A 26,003-nucleotide genomic window follows, 5' to 3' on the forward strand; every position below is an offset into this window, starting at 1 on the left:
CGTTTTGGAGATTTTCAGTCGGTCTCTCATACCCTATCGGTGATATATTTCATCAGAGACGCCAAAATCAGTTATGTACCAAGCTCGTGTAATTTTATTGCCAACTTAATTGCAGTAAGTGTGACAAGGGATCAAAGGTACCAATCGTACGTCGCTAGGAATTGTCCTGCATGGTTATCTACCCAGATTGGCCAGGAAGCACTAGCATGAAGGGCTCCAGTACGTGGAGCTTGCTTACTTCGGGTCTCTTTATCTCTGGTTTCTTTTGCTCCTATTGGAGTGTTGCTTTTGGTTTTCTTTATTTTGATACGTTGGTTTGGACCTTCTCTCGTCCTTTGACGGGAGCATTTGTTTTTTCACAATTCTATAATGACAAAAAAAAAAGCTTTTTGTTGTAAATAAATGTGAAGAGTAGTTTATATCTATTAATATATTTGTTTGATCGATAAGAGAGATCAGATGTTTGTAAAGGGACGAGAGAGAGATGGATTATGGAACTTGTGATTTCAATTAATTTGATCAGAGAACATATATATATAGGGAGAGTAAGTCGGCAACTATTGCCTTCACCAAGAATTAATTAATATTTTACTACAAAAGGATAAACATTATCTTTATATTGGATAATCATTTATTATCTAACACTCCCCCTTGATTATCCAATTTGTATTACGTAGTGCCTCGTTAAAAACCTAGTCATGGAAAAACCCATTGGGACAAAAACCATGACAAGGAAAAAAGAGTACACTGCACGTAATCTCCCCCTGAGAATAGTGGATCTAGCTTTCTTGTCACAGGTCATGCAAATGTCGCATTCCGATACCGTAGACGTGTTTTCGAAATATTGTAGTCGGAAGAGCTTTTGTGAACAAGTCAGCTGGATTGTCGCATGACCGTACATATTCGATGTCCATTTCTTTATTTTTCTCGAGCTCCCGTATATATGAGAAAAATCTTGGAGGGATGTGCTTTGTTCTATCGCTCTTGATATAGCCTTCTTTAAGTTGAGCAACACAAGCCGAATTGTCTTCAAATATTTTCGTTGGTTCTTTCTCGTTCACTATTCCGCTTGATTCTTGTATGTGGTGACTCATTGACCGCAGCCACACACATTCTCGACATGCTTCGTGAAGCGCAATAGTTTCAGCATGTTTCGAAGATGTCGCAACCAGAGTTTGTTTCTGGGACCGCCAAGAGATCTCGGTTCCACCAATTGTAAAAACATAGCCGGTTTGCGATCGAGCCTTATGAGGATCTGATAAGTATCCCGCATCTGCAAAACCAACCATACCAAACTCGGGTTTTCTATAATACATTAACCCTAAATCAACTGTACCTTGGAGGTAACGAAATAAATGCTTTATTCCGTCCCAATGTCTGCGAGTAGGAGCAGAACTATATCTCGCCAGTAGATTAGTAGCAAAAGCTATATCTGGTCTGGTACAGTTTGCAAGATATAACAGCCCACCGATAGCACTCATATAAGGTACTTCTGGACCTAATATGTTCTCGCTATCTTCGCAGGGCCTAAAAGGATCACTCTCAACATTGAGAGTTCTACCAATCATTGGAGTACTCAAAGGAGTTGCTTTGTCCATACGAAAGCGTTTCAATAACCTTTTCGTATAGTTTGATTGATGCACAAATATTCTTTCTCGGAGATGCTCTATCTGGAGCCCAAGACAAAACTTTGTCTTACCGAGATCTTTCATTTCAAACTCCTCTTTCATATGAGTTCGAGCATCATCAACCTCCTTTTGAGTTCCAATTATGTTCAGGTCATCTACATATACAGCAATGATCACAAAGCCAGATGACGATTTCTTTATAAAAACGCATGGACATATCGCATTATTCACATATCCTTTACTCAAAAGATATTCACTTAAGCGATTGTACCACATGCGTCCGGATTGCTTTAATCCGTAAAGTGATCGCTGTAACTTGACTGAAAAAATCTCCCTGGATTTTTCTTTCAATGCCCCTGGCAATTTCAATCCCTCAGGGAGTTTCATGTATATATCGTTATCCAACGATCCATACAAATATGCAGTCACAACGTCCATGAGATGCATTTCAAGATTTTTAGACGCCGTTAGGCTCATCAAAAATCTAAACGTAATTGCATCCATTACCGGGGAATACGTTTCCTCAAAATCAATTCCCGGTCTCTGAGAAAAACCTTGGGCAACTAATCGGGCTTTATATCGTGTTACTTCATTTTTCTCATTTACTTTTCTCACGAATACCCACTTATACCCAACAGGATTTATATTCTCAGGCGTTATGACTATAGGTCCAAAGACATTTCTTTTATTCAGGGAGAGTAATTCAATTTGAATGGCCTTCTTCCACTCCTCCCAATCATGTCTTTTTTGACATTCTAAAATGGACCTTGGATCGGGATCATCATTTTCATGATCGATCTCTTTGGACACAGAAAAGGAGAACATTCCATCAACATCTTTTATCTTATTTCTGATCCATATCTTTTCATCTCGGGCGTAGTTGATGGAAATCTCATACTTTTCTGTTCCCTTCTCGTCATCTGGATCATCTTTATCTATGTCTTCTTTCAGACATTTTTCACTATCAGGTTCTTCTAGAACCTTTCTATTTATGTCTTCTTTCAGACATCTTTCAATATCAGGTTCTTCTAGAACCGTACTTTGTTCATCCAATTTCTTTTTCTTTCGGGGATTTTTATCTTTAGAACCCGCTGGCCTCCCTCTCTTTAACTGAACCCTAGGTTCATTCATTTTATTTCCATCAGTTTGTTCTTTAGGAACATCAACTCTGGATGGAACATTTTCAGCGGGTATACATGACTTTGTCACCCTTCTCGTATCTGTGAACGCATCTGGTAACTGGTTTGCCAAATTATGTAAATGCACAATTTTCTGAACTTCCAGCTCTCTTTGATTCGTAGGGGGATCAAGGTGTAACAACGACGGTGTACACCATGTAATCTCTTTAGGAATTCTATTAATTCCTCCCCCTAACGCTGGAAATTCATCCTCATTAAAATGACAATCGGCAAACCTTGCCGTAAACATATCACCAGTTACTGATTCCAGATATCTTATTATACTTGGTGACGTATAACCCACATAAATTCCCAATCTCCTTTGTGGGCCCATTTTTGTTCTTTGTGGCGGAGCTATCGGAACATAGACCGCACACCCAAAGACACGGAGATGGGATACATCTGGCTCTTGTCCAGATGCCAATTGTAAAGGGGAGTACTTATGATATGCACTTGGTCTTAGCCGAACCAGTGCAGCCGCATGCAATATAGCATGACCCCATACAGAAATTGGGAGCTTTGTTCTCAAGACTAACGGTCTTGCAATCAACTGCAACCGTTTTATCAATGACTCGGCCATGCCATTTTGTGTATGCACATGGGGGACTGGATGTTCCACATCAATCCCCGTTGACATACAATAATCATCAAAAGCTTGCGATGTAAATTCACCAGCATTATCAAGCCTTACTTTCTTAATGGCATACTCTGAGAACTGCGTTCTCAGCTTTATTATCTGGGCAATGAACTTTGCGAAAGCCGTATTTCGTGTCGTCAAAAGAGACACACTTGACCATCTACTAGATGCGTCAATCAATACCATGAAATACTTAAACGGCCCGCACGGTGGGTGGATCGGCCCACATATATCACCATGTATTCTTTCTAAAAACATTGGTGATTTATTGCCTACTTTTGCTGGTGATGGCCGAGTTATAAGCTTTCCTTGAGAACATGCATTACATGTAAACTCGCCCGTTTGCAAAATTTTTCCGTTTTTCAACGGATGGCCATTCGAATTTTGCACTATCTTTCTCATCATGACTGAACCAGGATGTCCTAGCCTTTCATGCCATATTTTAAATGTATCAGTAAACTTCATGTTTACCACGGCATAGGACTCAGTCATGGTTATTTTCGTACAATATAGTCCAGAGGATAACATTCTTAACTCTTCAAGTATATGTTTTCTCTAGGACTTAATGCAAAGAAATTCAATGCCATTTTTATTCATAGTCTCAATATGATATCCATTTCTTCGAATATCCTTAAAACTTAACAAGTTTCTATGAGACTTGGGGGAATACAATGCATAACTTATTTCAAATATCGTTCTCCCTGGCATTGAAAATTTCACTCTTCCAGAGCCCATAATAATCTTTGCATTACCAGATATTGTACTTACGCTTCCAGCGTAATCTCTTATTTTGAGACTGGAGAAATATTTCTTATCTTTGATTATCGTGTGCGTTGACGCACTATCTGCCAAACACAAATCTCCATCCATAGTCTCAAAATTTGGCATTCTTTCTGAATTTAAAATATTCATAAAACATATATTATTAAACATTAAACATAACAAACATAACATATATCTTACAACAAAAGATATAGATACTATAATACAGTCTACTTATATCACATCAATTTATATCACTCATCGATACTCTCTGGTTCAACCAGAAAGTCTGATACGTCGAGATGAGTATCATCGTTTAAACCATGAAAGGATGGCCCAGGTTCATCAGAGATGAAGTTAGTTTCACCTCTTCCTTTCTCTTTTCCTTTTTGGGATTCTCTATACAGATCGGCTAAATGTTTTGCCGTACGACAGTTACGTACCCAATGACCTTTCATGCCGCATCTGTAGCAAACCTTTCCCGTTTGCCTTTTATCATCCTGGCCCTTTTCATTCCTTTCATTTTCCTGGAAGTCTTTATTATTTCTTTCATCATAGGGACAGAATCTTCTTCCTCGTCCTCTTCCACGACCATGATAACGGTTTCCACCACGTCCACGACCTCGTCCTCTCCTATTATCATAACTGGATGATGCAACATTCGCTTCTGGGAATGGAGCAGATCCAGTGGGACGAGCTTGATGGTTTAAAGTCACGAGTTGATTATTCTGCTCCGCTACAAGGAGGACTTGCATCAACTCCGAGTAACGGGTATATCCACTCACCCGGTACTGTTGCTGCAGGATTACATTTTCAGGATGGAACGTGGAGAGAGTTTTCTCGATCATATCATAATCACTTATTTTCTCTCCACATAACATCATCCTCGAAGTAATTCCGAACATCGCGGAATTAAACTCACTAACACTTTTGTAATCCTGGAACCGGAGATGGATCCACTCGTGTTTAGCTTTCGGTAAGATCACATATTTCTGGTGATCAAACCTCTCTTTTAAAGATTTCCAGAGGTCACAAGGATCCTCTTTCGTAATATATTCATCCTTTAAACCATCATGGATGTGGTGTCGTAAAAATATCATGGCTTTAGCCTTTTTCTCATCCGACACCGTTTTTGAACTATCGATGGTTTCCAAAAGCCCGTTTCCTCTCAGGTGCATTTTTGCACCCACTGCCCAGGTCATATAATTATTTCCCGTAATATCCAGGGCATTAATTTCGAACTTTGTCAAATTCGACATGATAACTGTATTCATAGAATAATATATAAATATAATTAAAACGGGAATTTAAAGGCATAATTTAAATGCAGAAATTAAAGGCATAAAATAAAAGCATAAACTTAAATTGCAGAAATTTAAATTGCAGAAATTTAAATTGCAGGAATTTAAATAGCATAAATAAAATCGGGAGGCTCAGCCTACCACATGATCCGAGGAATCATAGACTACCATATTGATCATTTTTCAAAGTCCGAGGAGACATGGTCTACCATTTTGACTTTATTTATTTTAAGGTCCGAGGAGACTTAGTCTACCATTTTTGACCTTTTTATTTACGGAGGCAAAGCCTACCACATGTTTCTCTGATCGTGAAGGCATAGCCTACCATAACGATCAGTCGGGGAAGGCAGCGCCTATCATCCCGAACGGAGAAGGTCCAGCCTCTCACTCCGAAACAATAATAAAATTTAAATAAATTAAGTGTATTGAAATACATAAATTTAAACATTACCTCGGCTGGTTTAAGAACTTTTGGATTGATAAACTTCAGTTGGTCAGAGCCTCGTGCTGATAACGTGTTGTAAATAAATGTGAAGAGTAGTTTATATCTATTAATATATTTGTTTGATCGATAAGAGAGATCAGATGTTTGTAAAGGGACGAGAGAGAGATGGATTATGGAACTTGTGATTTCAATTAATTTGATCAGAGAACACATATATATAGGGAGAGTAAGTCGGCAACTATTGCCTTCACCAAGAAGTAATTAATATTTTACTACAAAAGGATAAACATTATCTTTATATTGGATAATCATTTATTATCTAACACTTTTTGCTTTATATTATTATTTTCTTTCTGCTTTGGTCATGTTTTATATTTGTTCCTTTTGGCTTTTTCAATTCCTCGTTTTTGTCCTCTTAGACCATGCGCATCAAGGGATCATGAGGGGGTCGTGGGCTCGAGTTCTTAGGCCCGATTGATTTAAAAAAAATGAAAAATGGGTTTTAATCGACGAACCGGGCCTTACGCTTGAACCCGTAAGAGGCGAGTTCAAGCCACGCGTCGGGCGGTGAGTGGCTTCTCCTTTCCGCGTCGATGAGGAAGAAAGGAGGGGATACGCGTGAACCAGTTCATTTCTCTCATCAGTGAAAAAAGCTAGGGTTTTTTCTCTCCGAGGCGATAATCCACGCCGTGGCGATTCCGTCGTTATTTCTCCATCAAATCGATTACGTTTTCTCTTCTCCACACTCTTAGGTCAGTATTGAGTAGATTGAAGGTGTGGTAGCGTAGATTTTATGTGCGATAGGGATTTGCGATGGGGTGATTTTAAATCGATTTGGGGATTTTATTTTTTAGGGTTTTTAATGGTTATGGGAGTTCGATTGAGGGTTCATTTACTCATATTCTTCCTTAATTATGTGCTAATAATTTGATTTCTGTCACAGATGGATCCGGCAGAGGAGAGAAGACATTCAAAGAGGCAACAAGATCACATAAACATGCTAGGGTTCGTCAGCGATTCAGAGTACGGGATTCCCAAAAGGTGTCCATGTGGTGGGAGAATCATCGATGACGTTCGCCGGAAGGACGACTACGACACTCTTCCGGGGAAGCGGTTCTTCACATGCAAGAACTACGAGGTAAGTTTGATTTTAAACGCTTTGATTATCGTTTATGGGTTTGCAAATTGTAGAGTGTCTGATATTTGTTTATGGTGTAACCAAGGCTGATGGATTCCACTATCGTCAGCCTTGGGTGATAGGTGTGCAGGAGGAGATCGAAAGGTTGACTAAGCGGGTGGTGGAGGCTGAAGAAGTGATGTTGGGGTCGTCGAATCTCTGTAAACTGATCGACAGACTGGAGGTTAGTGACAACACATTTTCAATACTTGTGTGGTATGTTTTGCGTGACTAACACTTTTTGTTTGATGTTTACATGTCCAGGATCAGGTTAAAATGCTCTCTGAGCAGGTAGATGACCTCACCGTGCAGGTTGCTACGTTGGAGAAGGTCTGCTTCGAATGAAACCGAAGGTAAGACTGAACCCCACTTTAGATGTAGTTCGAAAATGGCTGTTACAAATTGTTGATTGGTATAACCAGTTTAGCTATTTAATAAGTTAACTAAAAGTGATGAAAGCTTAAAAGATAACTACAACAATAACTACAACTCCAACTAGAACACTAACTACAACTTTTAAAAATCTTTAATTAATTTTTTGTTGGTTGTTGGTTGCTGTGAACTCTCAATAGATTGTACTTAGGTGTTGTTAATATTTTCCAGTGAGTTGATGTGTATTCACTGCCGTTTGTGAAGTACTTGTGGTAGGTAGAGTTTGTTTAATTCTTCTGCTTTAGTTAATTATCTCAAATGAAAGCAAAAACTAGTTTATAAAACATAGCAAATCCACAACTAAAAACACACAAACATTTAAACAACAAACCAAACCCAAAAGATAATGGATCCTTTCTCCTACAACTCTCCCGGGTTTGTTAACCTTTTAGCTTCGCAGAGCAGTCCCCCACACGACGTGGACTCTGCTGAGGCAGTTGGTAACTCACCCGGGTTAGTTAAACCTGTAGAAAGAAGAAAGTGGGTTGTCAAAGAAGACCTTGTGCTCATTAGCGCTTGGTTGAACACGAGCAAGGATCCCATAGTCGCTAATGAGCAGAAGGCAGGGGCGTTTTGGAAGAGAATAGAGGAGTATTTTAACTCAAGCCCTCAGCTCATTGGCGCCGTTCCTAGAGAATGCAGTCAATGTAAGCAGAGGTGGGGAAGGGTGAATGAGCAGGTGTGCAAGTTCGTTGGTTGCCATGAAGCCGCTTTGAAGGAGCAGACAAGCGGGCAAAATGAGAATGATGTCATGAAAGCTGCACATGACATCTTCTTCAATGACTTTAATGTCAAGTTCGCACTTGAACATTGTTGGAGGGAGCTGAGATTTGATCAGAAATGGAGGTCACACGCGTTGTCGAAAGTTGGTGGAAAGGAGAAGAGGAAGGAAGCATGTCCGGAGGTGGTGGGTGACGATGAAGAGGTGAGGCCTCCTGGTGTAAAGGCGAGCAAAGCAGCCAAGCGCAAGAAACACGGGAATGAAGCAGCTTATGATCAAATAGAAACCATGCTAGCTCTGAAAAATAACATTTCTAAACAAAAGATCCTTGATCGTCTCATTGGCAAAAATGAGGAAACTCTTTCTGATCAAGAAAAATCCCTTAAGTATAAACTAATTGGTGAAATGCTTTGAGTTGGTTAGTGCCTTGTATTGTTGCTTTGCTTAGCGTGATCGGATGGAATGTTTACGTTGCTTAGCTTAACTTTATTCGATGCTTAACATGAATTATTGATTGGGTTTTATTTTCTTTTGCAGGTCAGAGAGTGCAGGTCACGGGTTGGAGTGAAGGTGTTGGAGTTGATCAGTCGGTAAAGTTTGAAGCCTAGTTTTTTTTTTAATGTTGGGGGTAGTTGGACTGTAGACCATCTTTGGTCACGGGAAAGTGTAGTGTTTTGTTTCTTGCTACACTTATTTCATTCACGGATTGTCTTAGTATGTATTGTATCAGTCACAACTTGATTCACGGATTATGTAATATGGTTTCAAACTCTCTATATATGTTTGTATTGTATCATTATATGAAATAGCACTTCTCTCACTTATTACTCTCTAGCAAGTTCATTCTCTTATAGCACTTCTCTTTGTATTGACTGAGATAAGAATGTTTAGTTGTAAATGCTAAAAAGTCGAGATCATTCAAGTGATTCCCATTTAGTACCAGTTCTGAAGGAAGCCGACACATTCAAGTGATTCCCATTTCGCTGCAAGGTGATTCACAAACGGAGACACACACAAAGATCCACAACAAGGTGTAATATACAACTTAGTAATGAAAAAATTATAAGATTATGAAAAGAAAAGATTATAGAGTAATAATGATAGAGTAATGTATAAAATAGATTATAGAGTAATAATGATAGAGTAATGTATAAAACAAAATTTAATGTTATGACAACTTTTATAGACTAATGTTATGACAACTTTTATAGACTAAAGTGTAAGAGTAATGCTAAAAAAAAAAAGAAAAAATAGAATATGAAAAAAAAGAAAAGATTATGAAAATAAATTATAGCATTATGACAACTTTTATATTGTCACAAAAGTAAAAGATTATGTAATAAAAATATAATTATGACAATTATTAAGACAACTTTTATATTCTTAGGACAACTTTTATATAATTACAAGATATGAGCCCGTTGCGTTGCAACGGGTTTTGTTTGATGTTTTAATTTAATAAAAACCATAAAAAAATAAATCATTTTATTATAGTATTATGATTTTTTTTTGCATATATTGTTTGAGATTTATTTTATAATTGAAACTCGTTTTCATACATAAGTTCAAGTTAATATTTGTATTTTATAATCATGTTGTATAGATTAGTTGTTATAAACTTTATACAAAGGATTAGAGAAAATAATATACGTAAACACTTAAACTGAACACAATCCGAAATAAGAAATAAAAAGTAAAAAAAATAAAAATTAAATACACCGATCGAATCAATGACAACATTATACATGTTCTTTTGTACTAATTTAATATTTTATTAAATAAGTCTTTAAAGTTTTATTTTGCTATGATTCTTTTAAAAAGAAAAACATTATATTTTATAAATCTCCCTTTTATTTACAATTAAAAGATAAAATAAAAATATTAAATACTCTTTTACAATTTTGATTAAGATTAAAAAAAAGTAAATTACTGTCATATAACCTATTATAATTATCTACTCTTTAGAATTTCAGAAAACATATTGCTATCAAATAATTATTTTTAGTTATTAATGAATATTTTTAAAATTGCTATTTTTACAATTCATATCAATACTAATTTTACACTTCTTTTGTTAGTTAAATAATTTTTATCATCATGTTCATCACCAAATACTCTCTTAAAAATAATATCAAACAAAGTTTTACAATTCTCTTTTGGTTAGGACTTAAAAATATTATACAAATTTCTTTGGTTTAGGATTTTTTTTAATAAAAAAGGAAAACAACTATAAAATATTATTTTGCAGTTTTGTAGGATTTTAGAAAAGGAAATTAATATTACATAATCTTGTACAATTATATTTTGTCTAGGATTTAAAAATAAATAAAATTTCTATCAAATAACTATTTCCAGTTAATATTAACTATTTTTAAAAGTTGCAAATTTTAAAATTCTTTTTTTTTCAATAACATTAATATCTTTACAATTTTTCTTGTTAATTGAAGTAAAAATTATTATTAAATAAAATTTTACAATTCTCTCTGGTCACGATTTAAACAAAAAGAAAATTTTTTAATTGGTAATATTAGAAAAGAATTTTCTTTTAGAAATTTCTTTTATTATGCTTTTAGGAAAATAAGAAGTTATTTTCACATAATGAAAGTTTTTATTGACGTATTCACAATCTAATTTTTTAATTGACACATATCACAATCATATCAGGTGAAATATTTAAAGTTAATTTTGGTTTATATTCATAACACAAAATTATTAAAAAATTAAAGTTAGTTAATTATAAGAAAAATAAGATTATTTTTACGTTTTTATTTTATCTGGACTTTTAAAAAGGAAATTAATAAAAAAAAATTCTTTTAGATTTTTATACAACTATTTTATTTTTAATAGAAAAATTATGTTTAATTATTTATATGTTTTGTCTTATACATACAAACACATATTTATCATATTTACACATACTCATGTACGCCAATAACATCAAAATTAAAAGTTATGATAGCATCATAAGATGTAATAAGAATAATAAAAAGTTGAGTTGTATCAAGAAATTAAAAGAAAGTACTCATGTAATACTTTTCATGTAAATACTATTGTGTTTTGTAAAATAATATGTGGAAGCTTAAACCTAAATATAGATTTGAATATTTGTAGCTATTTTGTCATAATTTTTTAACATACAATTATCTGTTAAAAAGGAAATTTATTTACTTATAAGAAAATAATAAGATTACTTTTACAATTTTCTTTTAATTATGCTTTTAAAAAAGTAATATTATTTATTTTAAAATTAGTTTTTTTCATGTTTTTATTAAATAATTTATTGTACTTGTAGGAATTTACAATTTGTTTTTGTTTAACATTTTTTTCTGAAAATTTAATGTTTATCTTTTATAATTCTCACTCTTTCGTATATTTTTAAAAAAACATTATAATGAAAAATAATAATAATAATAACAATTATAACAATAAGTAATAATAACAATAATAATAAGACTGTAAAAAATATTAATAGTAATTATCCTTTTAAAAACTTTTTAACCAAAAAATTGTAAAAGAGTGTTTAATGTTAATTTTCTTTCATTAAAATCGGATTTTTTTAATACTGTTAAAAAAAATTGTAAAAGAGTGTTTAATGTTAATTTTCCTTTATTAAAATCTGATTTTTTTTTGAAAAAAGTTATATAATTTTCGTTTTTAGTGTATACCAAAAACGACTTGTACAAATAATTTATTATTTTAGTGTATATATTTTTATTTAATAGAATTGTTTTCTTAGTTTTAATGAAAATATAATTATAAAATATTATATTGAAATTGGTTCTTCAAAATTGATGATTAACATGATTGTTGCACATGGTCATTATTTTTCTAAAAACATTTATGTGTTAAACTATATCATAATCAAAAATACATATACTAAAATAATAAAAAAGGATTTTTCTTAAAAATAAGAAAAAAATTATATTAAATAATTTGTTTTCAAATCTATTTTTTAGGATTTTGAAAAAAGGAAATTTTCTAAAACAATTACTACTAACTATTTTTTAAATCTTTTTTACTCTTAAATAATTTTTTAAGTAGTTTTTTTCAAAAATCGTTTTATTATCTTAATATATATATATTTTTAGTCATTGTATATTTAAACACATGTCACAATATTAGAAGGAAAATTATTATCAAATAATCTTTTGCAATTATCTTTTGAGTAAGATCTTAAACAAAGGAAAATTACTATTAAATAATATATATAATAAGATTTTTAATAAATTCGTTTTTGTTAATATCTTAGTATATTTGTTTTTAATTATGAGATAAATTAACACATGTCACAATCTTAAATATATTATTGACATGTGTCGCGATCATATTAATTAGCAACTTTGAAGAACCAAGCTTTATATAATAAAATGATGAAAGAGTATTTTAAAAATATAGATTTTGAAAATAATTTATATAATTATGACAACTTTTATATTATTAAGAAAACTTTTGTCATGTTAGGAAAAAAAACACCAATGTCTTCCTCATCAAGTGATGAAGTTGATGAAGCTTTAGAAGAAATGGTCGACCAAGTAGTTGATAATTTCATCGACTCAGTGATTCATGCTCATCCCAACAAGCCGACGAGAAGAGCTTATATCGAAAGACATCGGGAACAAGGACACAATCAACTATGGAACGATTATTTCACGGAAAATCCTACATACCCACCGGAAATGTTTAGGAGGCGTTTTCGAATGAACAAGCCATTGTTCCTTCGCATTGTCGAACGTATAACTAATGAAGTTCCATACTTTCAGCAAAGACGAAATGCTTGCGGAAGGAACGGGCTATCTGCACTTCAAAAGTGTACGGCAGCTATACGTATGCTGGCATATGGTCAATCGGGAGATACATATGACGAATATCTCCGACTTGGTGACAGTACATCACGTTTATGTTTAGAAAATTTCACTAATGCAATAATTTATTTGTTTGGAGATGAGTATCTACGAAGCCCTACACCTGAAGATCTTCAACGATTACTCGATGTCGGAGAGGTACGCGGGTTTCCAGGGATGATAGGCAGCATCGATTGTATGCATTGGGAGTGGAAAAACTGCCCAACAGCTTGGAAAGGTCAGTACACACGTGGTTCAGGCAAGCCGACAATTGTCTTAGAAGCCGTGGCATCACAGGATCTTTGGATATGGCACGCATTTTTCGGATTACCAGGTACCCTCAACGATATCAATGTTCTTGATCGGTCACCAGTTTTTGATGACATCTTACAAGGTCGAGCACCTAAAGTTAAGTTCAAGGTCAACAACCACACTTATCGTATGGCCTACTACCTTACAGACGGAATTTATCCGAAATGGGCAACATTTATCCAATCCATCCCACTTCCTCAAGGTCCTAAAGCTGAGCTATTTGCTGAACGTCAAGAATCCACCAGAAAAGATGTCGAACGGGCTTTTGGAGTATTGCAATCGAGGTTTGCAATTGTTAAAAACCCAGCTCTACTATGGGACAAGGAAAAGATAGGAAAGATTATGAGAACTTGTGTCATATTGCACAATATGATAGTAGAGAACGAACGACACGAATACGCTCAAATTGATACATCTGAGTTCGAGTCAGGAGAGACAAGCAGAAGTTCGAGGGTGCAACGGAGAGAAAGTATTCATGTCGGTGATATGTTAGGCATTCGCAGAGAAGTTCGAGATAAAGAGAAGCATGATCGTTTGAAAGCTGATTTAATGGAAAATATATGGCAAAAGTTTGGTAATGAAGATTAATAATGTTTTTATGTTCTTCTATTTCTCAATTTATGTAATCTACTCTTATGTATTGAATAAAAAGTTTTAAAATATTTATAATATATTTTAATATTTTATTTATGTATTCTCAATAATTTGAAATTTTCCTTTTTTTAATTTATATTATTATTTTATTCCTATGAACTTCTTCTCCGAGTTCACTAATGCAGAAAACAACAAATACAGGTTCATAACTATTTATGACCCTACTAAAAAATATTAAAAAAATTGGGTGAACCCCAATAGGGGGTTCACCAATGCTCATGCTCTTATCTTTTGAAAATCTCATCTTCGGGACAGAGCATGGTGGTTTCCATGAATTTTTATATAACATAAAAGCAAAACTTCTTTTTGATATTGTTGTTTTGTCTTTAGCTCGGAGTAACTCATGTGATTTTTCTTCTATTCTTTTGTAATTAAATTAAGATTGCTGATGTGTTGGTGATTACTTCGCGTATCAATCTCACTCTCTGGTTCTAGCAATCTGCATAAAGAGATGTGACATGTCAAATAGAACGAGAACAAACGAAACTCATTTAAGGTTTTATCCGAAGTTAGCTCATTTACATTTATCCTCTTTCCAATTCTAGTTGGGTATTTCAGTTTCGATTCTAGCTGACCAATGAGTCAATGACCATGCATGAGGAAAGACTAAATGTTACAACAACTACCAACAATTATGAAATAATTTTATATTTATTGATGAGATAAAATAAATATAAAATGTCATAATTTAAAATTTTCTCCAGTTTAGTTTTGATTAGTAGCTCACCAGCGAGTCAATGACCATGAGGAAGGGTCTACAACAACTAGCTAGCAACAACCATGGAAGAATTTTTTTCTTTTTTAAAAATCATGAAAAATGAAAAAACTTACAGATATATATATCGAGAATCTACAAGACTCAGTTTCAAATATTAAAAGAGCAGAGCAACAAAGCAAGAGAAAAAAAAAACCATATAAATTTTCTTTGAGGTAATGTGTATTTGCATATGCGTATAATATTTACCAATACTTGGTCTCTTTTATTCTGGTTAATGTCTTGTACTTATATATATATATATATATATTTTTTTTTTTTCAATGTCCTCACATTTCTATGGTTACTTCATAGTTTTCTTCTAAATCATATATTTCATTTACATATTCTTTCTCATTTTTAAAGCATTTGATTAATGGATATCTTTGTTTGATTAAGCAAAAACAGACCCTAAGAAGATGTCTTCATCGCAAAACAACTCAACTTCATCATCCTCGACTCAGTCTTCCCTCCCCGCAGGCGCCACTACCGGAGAAAACAACGTTAGCCGTGAAGGGACGGCGATTACGTCGACCCAACAACTAAGGGCGATCTTGGAGACGGACACAGTCAAATGTGGAATGTGCGGGAACTATTATACAAGAGAACAGAAACCACATCCTCACCGGAGGGGACACAAGAACAATCCAAAGAGACGTAAATGAGGAGAAGTGGAAATGGCGAGTAATGCTACAAGCATTACGATGTTCGGTCTTTGTCTGCAAAAGCTATCTAACTTGCATGATACCCTTATCTTTTCTAACTAAGCTATGTTGTACCGTCTTTCTTGGTTTCTCTCAATAATATTTGTGTTTCCTTTTTATAATTTTCATTTCTTATAATGATGTTGTTCATATTATTGATCAATATCAAATGAGAATACATATAAGTAATTTCAAGCCCAGAAACAAATAAATAACTTTGCTAATTTTCCATATTATATCAAACGATGATGATGTTGATGTTTTAATCTCAATCTCTTGATGATGATGTTAATGTTTTAGTCTGATTCTTAAAATAAGTAAACGTGTGTTTCTGCTGATGTTTTAATCTCAATCTCTTGACGATGATGATGTTGATGTTTTAATCTCAAAGCCTTGTAAAAACTCTTGTTCCATTTTGGTATAATATTCACATTTTACCAAAAAAAAAATAAGTAAACGTGTGTTTCTGTTGGATGTGTGAACAAAGAGCTTTTATCACTAAAGACAAATTTTAAAAGATGCAATCATGCAAGAGCCAAAACCATTAAAATACTACCCAAGTCAAAAGGCCTCAGTCAGCCCGTCACTGTCTGGTTTTAAGTAGCATACAACAAACATATAATTTGATAAGATCTTTTAGGCATCAAGATTTAGCAGCAAGTTGAACAAAAGTTAATTTTTTTCAAAAGAGGGTATGGGAAGTTCTATTCATGGTGTCATGTATCCATCAGAATCTGTGTACTTGAGTTTTCATTGTGTTGTGTGTATCAGATTGCTTCTATTTATTTTTTGTGTTTTGTTTAATTTAGGGGATGATTGGTTGGGGCTGTAGATGCTCTGGACAGCCAAAATTTAGTCTACAGCTATATATTTCAAGCAATCGAGCTTTGCTTTCCTTAAAAAGCTCAGAGCAAAAAAATCTCTGCAAAATCAAAATATTGCTGTAGAGAGCTTTATTTCCAGAGCAAAAAAATAGTGCTTTAGAAATCTATAGCAAGGAAAGCTACAGCAAATAAATCTACAGATTAAATTCTACAGCAAAAAATATAAAGCTACAGCACTTACCAATCATCCCCTTAGTACACAATCTAAAGCATCTTTCTTTTGATTTGCAAGATATTATAGAACAAAAATGTTGCATTTTCATAGCCGACTAAAGAGCATTTTTCGCCTACTCTGTTCCCAAGAGATTAGAGTTTCAGAACGCCATGGAAACTTACACAAAAGAACAATGTTCCCAAAGAAATCAGACTCCATGTATGAAACCAAGATGCACCCTGAATCAAACTCAGGTCCTAACCAGACCCGTCTTAAAGATAAAATGGACCCTGAGCAAAAATGATAAACTGAGTCCATTTCTTCACCTAGCTTAGTTAGGAAAGATAAACACACTCTCTTCTTCAGATTCTACTGGTTTCTTCCGCTTCCTCCCATTCTCTGCTACCTCTTTCTTTACTTGTTACTGAACCATTGTAACAAAAACGTAAAAAAAAAGCAACCTTTATCTAAAAAAAAAGCAACTTCTAAATCATTTAGAAGTAATGCATTGAACAACTTAACTTCGCTAGACCTAATTACAATTGCTTTAAAAAAAAAAAGATTTCAAACAAGATATATAAGCAACACTTGAGTGCAGTAGACACTTGAGTAAACAATTTGATATTCTTCAAAATCTATACTTTCCAACTCAGTCTAAAAGCTGCAAGCAAGTCTCAATGGATTGATTATCTTCCACGGAAACTAAATTGCATGAACCAGTCCAAAGAGAGAAAAAAAAAGTTCTATCTCTTTTTTTTTTTACCATTCTAATCTCTCTCAAACTTCTTCAGAACAGTTAACACATGATTCACTACCAGTCTACCACCAATAACAAACAAGAGAGTGAGAGAGACAGACAGAGACTCACCTATGAACCCATAAGACAAAAACACTATCAGAAACCCTATAAAGGGTTTCTCTTTTCTGCAACCAAACAACTAAAGTAAGCAGAGCAGAGGACAACCCAGATCAGAAGAAAAGACTGAGACAATAACCCAAACAGAAGATATATAACAACAACAACAAGTGTTTGTTGAAATAGAAAAAAGATGATTGCTTTCAAAAGACTTTTCTTCTTTTTTTTTTTCTCTCTGTGAAGCTTTAAGAGAGAAAAAAAACGTAAGGATGACGCTTTCCTCTTCACTTCCACCATTCTCACTGACTCAAAATGGATCTTAAACCCCGTCGAAGATGGATACAGTTTTCTCCCACCCGCTCCACTAGGCGCGTGGTTTCGCATTCTACTCGTTTTCGTTTCGAACCTGGTCTGCTCTGCTCTGGTCGGATAATAGCCGCGTGACCGCGTTGTTTCAAAAAGATATTAAATAGCATATACTTTTTTCTTATGTGACTTTGGGCTAAGGCCCAGTGAGTTTGGGCTTAGGCCCAATTACAATCTTTAAAAAATACAGCTGGTTTAGCGGTGTTTATAAATAAACCGCCAGGTGGTGGGTTCGAATCTCGACATACCCTGCTACACAATTTGTCGGAAAACCCTAGTAGTTTCCGGTCGTTTTCAGTTTCTGTCTGTGTGTGTCATCGTCTCTTGTCCTCCCTTCCATCATTAAACCCTACTGCACAATTTCGAAACCCTAATTTCATTTTTTTCTTCGATTCAGAGCTCTAATAGAATAGGATTAAGGAAGAAGAAGAATGAGGAAGAAGGTAGACGAACGTATCAGGACTCTAATTGAGAACGGTGTCAAACTGAGACACCGTTCCATGTTTGTCATCATCGGTGACAAGTCTCGTGACCAGGTCTAGTGTTCCCCCCTCCTTGCTCTAAAGCTCTCTACTTTTCACTCACAACATCCCCACTAAACTTGTGTGTGTTTGTTTCTTCTCTTAACAGATTGTGAACCTCCACCACATGTTGTCAAAGGCAGTGATTAAGTCTAATCCCAGTGTCTTGTGGTGCTACAAGGACAAACTTGACATCAGCAGGTAAAGTCTCAAGCTTTAGAATTCATATTCTTGTTTTAGCTCTGGAGAGTGTGGATTGAAAGTTGATAACTTTGTCGTGAATGATGATTGTCAGTCATAAGAAGAAGCGTACGAAGCAGCTGAAGAGGTTGAGGGAGAGAGGACAGCTGGACCCTGAGAAGCTTGACGCCTTCTCGCGTTTGCTTGATGTGGGAAGAGTTACTCACTGCTTGTACAAAGACTCTGAGCGGATCCTTGGAAACACTTTCGGCATGTGCATCTTACAGGTACTTTTGTCTCTTCTTAAATGTTTTACTAAAGGTTACTGATTCATTTGTGGGTAATGATAAATTCAGGATTTTGAAGCTTTGACTCCCAATCTACTAGCAAGGACGATTGAGACTGTGGAAGGTGGTGGGATGATTGTATTGATATTACGATCACTTACATCGCTTACTAGTCTTTGCACCATGGTTATGGTACGAACCACATGTTTATTTATTGCTTACTCTTAAGAGAATGGGGGCTTAAACATTGACTAATTGCTGTTTATATCATCTTATTAGGATGTCCATGACAGATTCAGAACCGAGTCCCATTCTGAAGCTGCCGGACGATTCAATGAACGTTTCCTGCTATCAATTGCTTCATGCAAAGCATGTGTTGTCATGGATGACGAGCTGAATATATTGCCGCTTTCCTCGCATATCAGATCTATTACTCCAGTTCCTACAGAAATGGTAATCTTTATAGCCCCCATTGTGACAAATATATTCTCCAAAACTCCAATGATAACTCTTCAATATTGTGTGCCACTTAAAGGATTCCGAGGGTCTCTCTGAGGCAGAACGGGAGCTGAAGAATTTGAAAGATGAACTAAGTGATGATTTTCCAGTTGGTCCTTTGATCAAGAAATGCTGTACACTGGACCAGGTTCAAAATTGTGTTTTTAATGCTCTTGCTTGTCTTATGGCTGATGTTTAATGGAGATTCTGCATTTATTTTTGTAGGGTAAAGCTGTTGTCACTTTCTTTGATGCAATTCTGGATAAGGCTCTTCGCAGCATAGTTGCTTTAATTGCTAGTCGAGGGCGTGGAAAGTCTGCTGCACTTGGTTTAGCTGTTGCGGGTGCCGTAGCTGCTGGGTAATTTTACTTCCATATGTTCATTTGCTCTCGGTTAATTTTTCTCTGGGATGTTTGTTAAATTATTGGTGTGTGATTTTTTTTTTTTCTGGCTTTTAGGTACTCAAACATTTACATTACTGCACCAAGCCCTGACAACTTGAAAACATTCTTTGAGTTTGTTTGCAAAGGTTTTGATGCACTTGAATATAAGGTAAAGCAAATTTATTTTCCTATAGACTACTAGCACTTGTTCCATTTCATTTAGTAAAACCTTCAAGGTGAAAGACATGCATTTTTTATTGAGATAATCACTGAATATTTGGCTTATGCTAGCTCAAATAAGAAGAATGTCATTCTGCTTTGCAATGTGGTCATATATGTTTCTGAAATACCTTTTGCTCTCTCTTTGTAAAGGAGCACCTTGATTATGATGTTGTGAAAAGTGCGAATCCTGATTTCAAAAAAGCTATTGTACGGATAAATATCATCAAGCAGCATAGACAAACTATCCAGGTTTGTTCATTCCTCAGTTAATTAATTCATAGTCTTTCAGCTGTGATATGTGTCTATCTCTGACACGTTCCATGTTTTTTTTTCATTTAGTATATACAACCTCACGAGCATGAGAAGCTCTCACAAGTAGAGTTGTTGGTTATTGATGAAGCGGCAGCTATCCCTTTACCAGTTGTGAAGTCTTTGCTTGGTCCTTATTTAGTGTTCCTATCGTCAACTGTCAGCGGGTATGTGAAACATAGTTTGATGTTATTTCCATAATATGTGGGAGTTATATGCATGCTTTGGTTTCAATTCAGGGATACTCATGCTACTGATTTTACTTGATTCTTCTTCTTTTTGTTGAAAGGTATGAAGGAACTGGTAGATCTTTATCACTGAAACTCCTCCAACAATTAGATGAGCAAAGCCGGGCTCCATCCACTGGTCTTGATGGCTCTCTTTCTGGTATTAGTTTATGCTTCTTGCTTTCCTTCATGGATGTGAAAATTATGAGGGAATATTTTTAGAGGCTCATCTTTAAGAGAATAAACTCATCTTTCCTAGAATCATGGCGCAGATGCATGTTTGTGGTTAGGAAGGAAAAGTATAGTGCTTCTAGCATTTGTTTATAAAATTTTCATTTCCTATGTTTAGCAGTGAGCTCAATCTCATTGTAGCTTGAGTAATATATGTAAACGTTCCTCTTGAAGAGCGTTGCCTTCATTTTCATTTTCTCCTCCAAGAAGCATGGAAAGATTAATTCAAGTTCCATGCATAAGTAGCCCACTTTACTTGTGTATCTGATAAATTCATTATCTGGGAAAATGACTCTGTCTCTCTCAAGTTAATTTGGCAGGTTGTCTTTTCAAGAAGATAGAACTTAATGAGTCTATTAGATACGCCTCTGGAGATCCAATAGAATCCTGGCTTAATGGCTTACTTTGCCTTGACGTTGCTACTAGTCTGCCCAATCCTTCATGGTCTGCATATTCTACTGAAGTTTTCTCTTTTCTTGCGGTAGTAAACGTCTATAAATGTTTTTTATTTGATTCATCCTCTTTCTTCTTTTTGTGTAGCCATCCTCCGCCAAGTGAGTGCGACCTCTATTATGTCAACCGAGACACACTCTTTTCTTATCACAAAGATAGTGAAATGTTTCTACAGGTAAATGGTGTTGATTTGATCCTATACATTCTTTTATTATTTTGACAAGAGACTGATATAAGTGCATCCCTACAGAGAATGATGGCGCTATGTGTCTCTTCTCACTACAAGAACTCTCCTAATGATCTTCAACTGCTGGCTGATGCTCCTGCCCATCATTTATTTGTGTTACTTGGTATGCAATTTTTCCTTTTCTCCCACAAACCTAAATTTTCAGAACTATGTCTAACTGCCTTTAATCACAGGTCCTGTTGATGAGTCCCAAAACAAACTTCCTGATATACTCTGTGTTATCCAGGTAAGAAAATTGACTGCTGACTTGTTAGGTGTCTACTTTGTCTACTGAAACACATAATAGTTTTATTTAGAACAGTGAATCAACAGTCTTCATGAATATAGACTTATAAAGATTAAATGATCAGCTTTTTACACATTTTGTCATAAGTTTCTAGCTTGTGTCCCTTTGTAATCTTTGTGATTTAAGCATCATCATAATTGGTATTTTTCAGGTCTGTCTGGAAGGACAGATATCTCAGAGCTCAGCTCTCAAAAGTTTAAGGGATGGCCATTCACCATATGGAGACCAGATTCCATGGAAATTCTGTGAACAGTTCCGGGACATTGAATTTCCACATCTCTCTGGTGCTCGCATTGTACGCATAGCAGTCCACCCTAACGCCATGAAAGTAATGTTTTTCTTCTTTATGCGTATGTTTTTTTACCTGTCCAGTTAGGTTTAGTGTGGGATTGAGAAGTTTATGTTTGCCTTCTTTGTAGATGGGATATGGTTCTGCTGCAGTTGAGCTCTTGACCAGGTAATCTCATGAAAATGCACATACGAATTTGTTATCATGTGTATCCCATACATTTCTTATATCAATGTTAGGTTCTGAGCTGAACAATTTAGACTTTGTACTCTTTACTTGGTGTGGTCATACTCTTAAACAAATAATGCTGCTCTTCCTTACTATGCTGATCGACATTTGCAGATATTTTGAGGGCCAGATTTCTCCAATCTTAGAAGCAGATAATGAAGCTGATGTTGAGCATTCACCCATTAGAGTTACTGAGGCTGCTGAGAAGGTTTCTAGTTTTTCTATATATCTGTGTGGGCCATGGATTGTATAGTTGTTTCTCTTGTTTACATGCTTAATTGGCTCTTTCTTGACAGGTCTCCATGCTCGAGGAGCAAGTAAAGCCTCGCACAAATCTTCCACCTCTACTTGTTCCACTCAATGAACGACGACCCGAGAGGCTCCACTACATTGGTGTCTCCTTTGGTCTTACTTTGGACCTATTCCGGTTTTGGAGAAAGCATAATTTTGCGCCTTTCTACGTTAGCCAAATCCCAGTTGAGAATACCTCCATCCTCTCTCCTTGATTGCTTATACGATTCCATTTCTTGTAGTGGATTTGTAACAGTGGTTTATTCCTTGTGCTTGGATCAGAGTGCTGTGACTGGTGAGCACACAAGCATGCTTCTAAAACCTTTAAAGAATGACGAACTAGAAGTCAACGAGTCCGAGGAGTTGGGTTTCTTTGCTCCCTTCTATAAAGGTCTGTTGATTCTTTGATCAAGAACTGAAACTTTCTTGATCTTCCTAGTGTATCATTAATGTTCGAGAACTTATTTTGCTTTGCTCAGATTTCCGGATAAGGTTCTCTAAGCTGTTGAGTGATAAATTCAAGAAGATGGATTATAAACTTGCAATGAGGTAAAGCACTTAACAGTTTCTTGTCATTATTTGCAGTAATATTTATTTTACCTTGTCATATCATTCTTTGTGCAGTGTCTTAAACCCCAAGATCAACTTCACAGGGATTGATTCATCAGACGGATTTTTGAAGACACTTGACGGTGTACTTTCTCCATTTGATATGGAGAGGCTCAGAGTGTTCACCAACAATATGACTGACTTCAATCTGGTTAGCATTTCATTTTTGAGAACTGAACTTAGGTTAACTGATTTCTGTTTGTAACCAGTTTCATTGTCTTATGGGTGAAAGGTTTATGACATCTGCAAAACATTGGCACATCAGTATTTTGAAGAGAAGATCCCTGTATCACTGTCATATGTTCAGGCATCTGTATTGCTGTGCTTGGGATTGCAGGAGTCAGAGTTCTCTAGCATTGAGGTAATGTGTTTAACACTATTTTGCTTCATTATGGTTCACCACATCATGTTAAGAAAACGTGCCAACACATTTGAATATTTGATTTTGCAGAGACAAATGCAGTTGGAGAGGGGACAGATACACTCTCTTCTCTTGAAAGTCTTAAGGGAGTTATACAAGTATCTGAATGGGATTGCAGCAAAGGAGATTGAAGTAGCCCGCCCTCGTTTGCAAAGGGTAACTCCTTACTGTTTTCTTTTCTCAGTAATTGATCCATCAAATAATGTTCATAAGAAAAACATTTACAGAACCGAGAACAGTGTTTGGATCTTTTTTGCCATTGCTTTGTGTGCAACATATGGTTTAAACTAAGTCCATCTGTTTTATAAAGGCTAACTTACGGTTCATCGTTGCAGAGAGTACTTGAACCTCACAATGTATCTGTCGACGATGATCTCAGGGAAGGAGCAAAACAAGTCGAGGTAATTCTCCTACCTTCCCTTTCTCGTGTAAAGATGTTATTTAGTGTTGCTTTGCTTCGTTTGTAATTTGATAGAGCTCGTCCTTGTGTATTTTTAAAGGAACAAATGAAGGAGAAGACAGAAGGATCAACTGATGCAGAGCTTCAACAATATGTAATTGGAGACAAAGAAGCAGAGGCTCTGAAACATTCAAAGATCCCTGCAAGTGGTATTGTCAGTGTTGAGTCTACCAAATTGGAGAATCAAAATGGTTCTGATAAAACCCCCAAAAAGAGAAGCAAGGATAAGCATTCCTCCGAGTCTAAATCCAAATCTTCCAAGAAGAGAAAAGCCTGAAGTCTAATTTTATTTGCAATGATCAAAACAGTTTTCACCATGAATAATGAATCTTTATATTAAAAAATTTTGGTTATATTTGTTGTAATCTTGATTTTATAATCAGGAATGGTTTAAAACTTCAATGAAATTACTTTTAAATCGCTATATTCTAATGTCTTCATGAATGAGAGATCAGCAGGGGGATATGAGATGTGTCATGTTAAACCACTCCAAATCTCCACATTAAACCTTTGAAGTGTGTATATGATGGCTTAGATCGAGTCAGAGGAGGTGGATACAGTAGATGATGAAGACATGTGCAAATGATTGAAGTTTAGTAAGAGTTATGATGTAATGAAAGATGTTCTTTTTTTTTTGGCATCGAAAGCTCCATATATTATTAAGAAACTTCAAGTTGGGTGGCTGCTACGGCCATCCAATCCGGAAGTTGAGTGTTTACATGGGAGAACATAAAACCTCGAGAACGAGCTCCTTTTGCAAGGTGATCGGCTCGGATGTTCTGTGAACGGGGGATAAAAGAAATAGAGCAAAAGGTGAACATAGAACGAATAAGATGAAATTCATCGAATTCAGCCAACAATGATGGCCATTTGTCTTCGTCGTCTTCTTCAAGGAGATTGACAAGCTGTAGGCAGTCAGTCTTGAAATTAACTGAGCTATGGTCGAGCTGAATAGAGGATCTCATGGCCCACAACAGAGTTTGGAACTCTGCATGTAGGGGGGTTAGGACTTGGTTACTAGCGAATGAACCATAAGTCATCATCCCATCCTCGGTCTTCAGGACCATTCCTCCTCCAAACCGTGTATCGTCTTTGTGCCAGGAGGCATCTGTGGAACAAATCGGGCCGGCGCTTGATGTGGTAGGGAGTGGTTCGCGTCGGCTATCTTCATCTTCTTCTTCCTCGGGTTTATCAATTAGTTGAGCAATGCGCCAGCTCTCCGCCTCGGACTTGGCCAGTTGGATCGTTTCCAGTGGTGTGGTAGCTTTGCCGTTAAACACTTTATCGTTACGGGATTTCCAGATGTACCAAATCACCCACGGGACTGGAGCAAGGAGATTGTCGGGGATCCCACGCTCCCTTGCTCGCCATAGAACGTAGTCTAGATTGCTATAGATTGAGTCACACGGGAACGATCCCGGAGCGTGCGGTATGTCGGCCAAAGCCCATGCTTGGACTGAGGGAGGGCATTCGAAGAGGAGGTGGTTTGCTGTTTCTTCGTCCGCTCCACATCTCGGACAGGTCCTATCGTTGCCGCAATGTCTATTGGATAGAGCGTTGCATACCGGTACACAATCTGTTAAAGCCTGCCAGATAAAGTGTTGGATCTTCTTGGTGGTTCTTAGTTTCCAAGCACGAGCCTGAAGAGAGGTGATGCTAGGTTCCAGGACTTGTGCCGGTTCCAAGGGCTCTGCTGTTGCCATGGCCAGTTCATAGCCAGACTTTACAGAGTATAGACCTGATTTGGTGAGATTCCAGCAGTAGATTGCTGATCTTGGAGTTCGCGTTGGTCTCAGACTTTTAATGAGGGGAATGTCACTAGGAATCACTAGTTCCCGTAGGCGATCAAGCTTCCAAGTTTTTGATACCGGGTCTAGGAGGTCTGCAACTTTAAGCGATGGGTTGAAGGAGGGACCGCATGGTATGGCAGGTCGTGCCGGGGTTGTTGGGAGCCAAGGGTCTGCCCAGACAAGGGTATTGTCTCCCGTTCCTATAGACTTTCGAAGGCCACTTTTGAGTAGGGACTGGGCCGCCATAAGACTTTTCCACACATAA

The 26,003-nt window shown here is 36.0% G+C and overlaps 4 protein-coding genes across 6 annotated transcripts; 3 read left to right on the forward strand and 1 right to left on the reverse strand.

Annotated features, from left to right (window-relative positions):
• Nucleotides 1–4,459: 4,459 nt before the first annotated feature.
• On the reverse strand, nt 4,460–5,383 carry LOC103842328. The gene has a single exon (XM_009118940.2). It carries the CDS (start codon nt 5,381–5,383, stop codon nt 4,460–4,462), a length of 924 nt encoding a protein of 307 aa, XP_009117188.2.
• A 1,088-nt stretch (nt 5,384–6,471) lies between these two features.
• On the forward strand, nt 6,472–9,780 carry LOC117128212 (glutathione S-transferase T3-like). Of its 2 annotated transcripts, none has more exons than XM_033280144.1 (2): nt 6,472–6,703; nt 6,895–9,780. In XM_033280144.1, the coding sequence occupies exon 2, from the start codon at nt 7,907–7,909 to the stop codon at nt 8,693–8,695; it is 789 nt and encodes a 262-aa protein (XP_033136035.1). In that variant the 5' UTR covers nt 6,472–6,703; nt 6,895–7,906; the 3' UTR covers nt 8,696–9,780. The 2 variants fall into 2 exon arrangements, with proteins under 2 accessions (XP_033136035.1, XP_033136036.1); XM_033280145.1 differs by having other exon boundaries at nt 6,504–7,312; nt 7,393–9,780.
• A 1,977-nt stretch (nt 9,781–11,757) lies between these two features.
• On the forward strand, nt 11,758–15,731 carry LOC117128207. The gene is made up of 2 exons (XM_033280095.1): nt 11,758–15,018; nt 15,242–15,731. Exon 1 carries the CDS (start codon nt 12,649–12,651, stop codon nt 14,020–14,022), a length of 1,374 nt encoding a protein of 457 aa, XP_033135986.1. The 5' UTR covers nt 11,758–12,648; the 3' UTR covers nt 14,023–15,018; nt 15,242–15,731.
• A 2,227-nt stretch (nt 15,732–17,958) lies between these two features.
• LOC103841691 (RNA cytidine acetyltransferase 2) lies at nt 17,959–24,374 on the forward strand. 2 transcript variants are annotated; one of them, XM_009118242.3, is made up of 27 exons: nt 18,044–18,115; nt 18,204–18,342; nt 18,437–18,528; nt 18,623–18,794; nt 18,864–18,986; nt 19,074–19,247; nt 19,330–19,440; nt 19,518–19,651; nt 19,751–19,844; nt 20,048–20,146; nt 20,237–20,373; nt 20,496–20,593; nt 20,973–21,108; nt 21,205–21,292; nt 21,368–21,467; nt 21,538–21,590; nt 21,802–21,978; nt 22,070–22,107; nt 22,282–22,375; nt 22,464–22,643; nt 22,741–22,849; nt 22,938–23,007; nt 23,083–23,218; nt 23,300–23,428; nt 23,519–23,644; nt 23,824–23,889; nt 23,989–24,374. In XM_009118242.3, exons 2-27 carry the CDS (start codon nt 18,238–18,240, stop codon nt 24,223–24,225), a joined length of 3,078 nt encoding a protein of 1,025 aa, XP_009116490.1. In that variant the 5' UTR covers nt 18,044–18,115; nt 18,204–18,237; the 3' UTR covers nt 24,226–24,374. The 2 variants fall into 2 exon arrangements, with proteins under 2 accessions (XP_009116491.1, XP_009116490.1); XM_009118243.3 differs by having other exon boundaries at nt 17,959–18,342; nt 20,985–21,108; nt 23,989–24,225.
• Nucleotides 24,375–26,003: the final 1,629 nt, after the last annotated feature.

Source organism: Brassica rapa, chromosome A09 (assembly GCF_000309985.2).
Source record: "Brassica rapa cultivar Chiifu-401-42 chromosome A09, CAAS_Brap_v3.01, whole genome shotgun sequence".
NCBI lineage: Eukaryota > Viridiplantae > Streptophyta > Magnoliopsida > Brassicales > Brassicaceae > Brassica > Brassica rapa.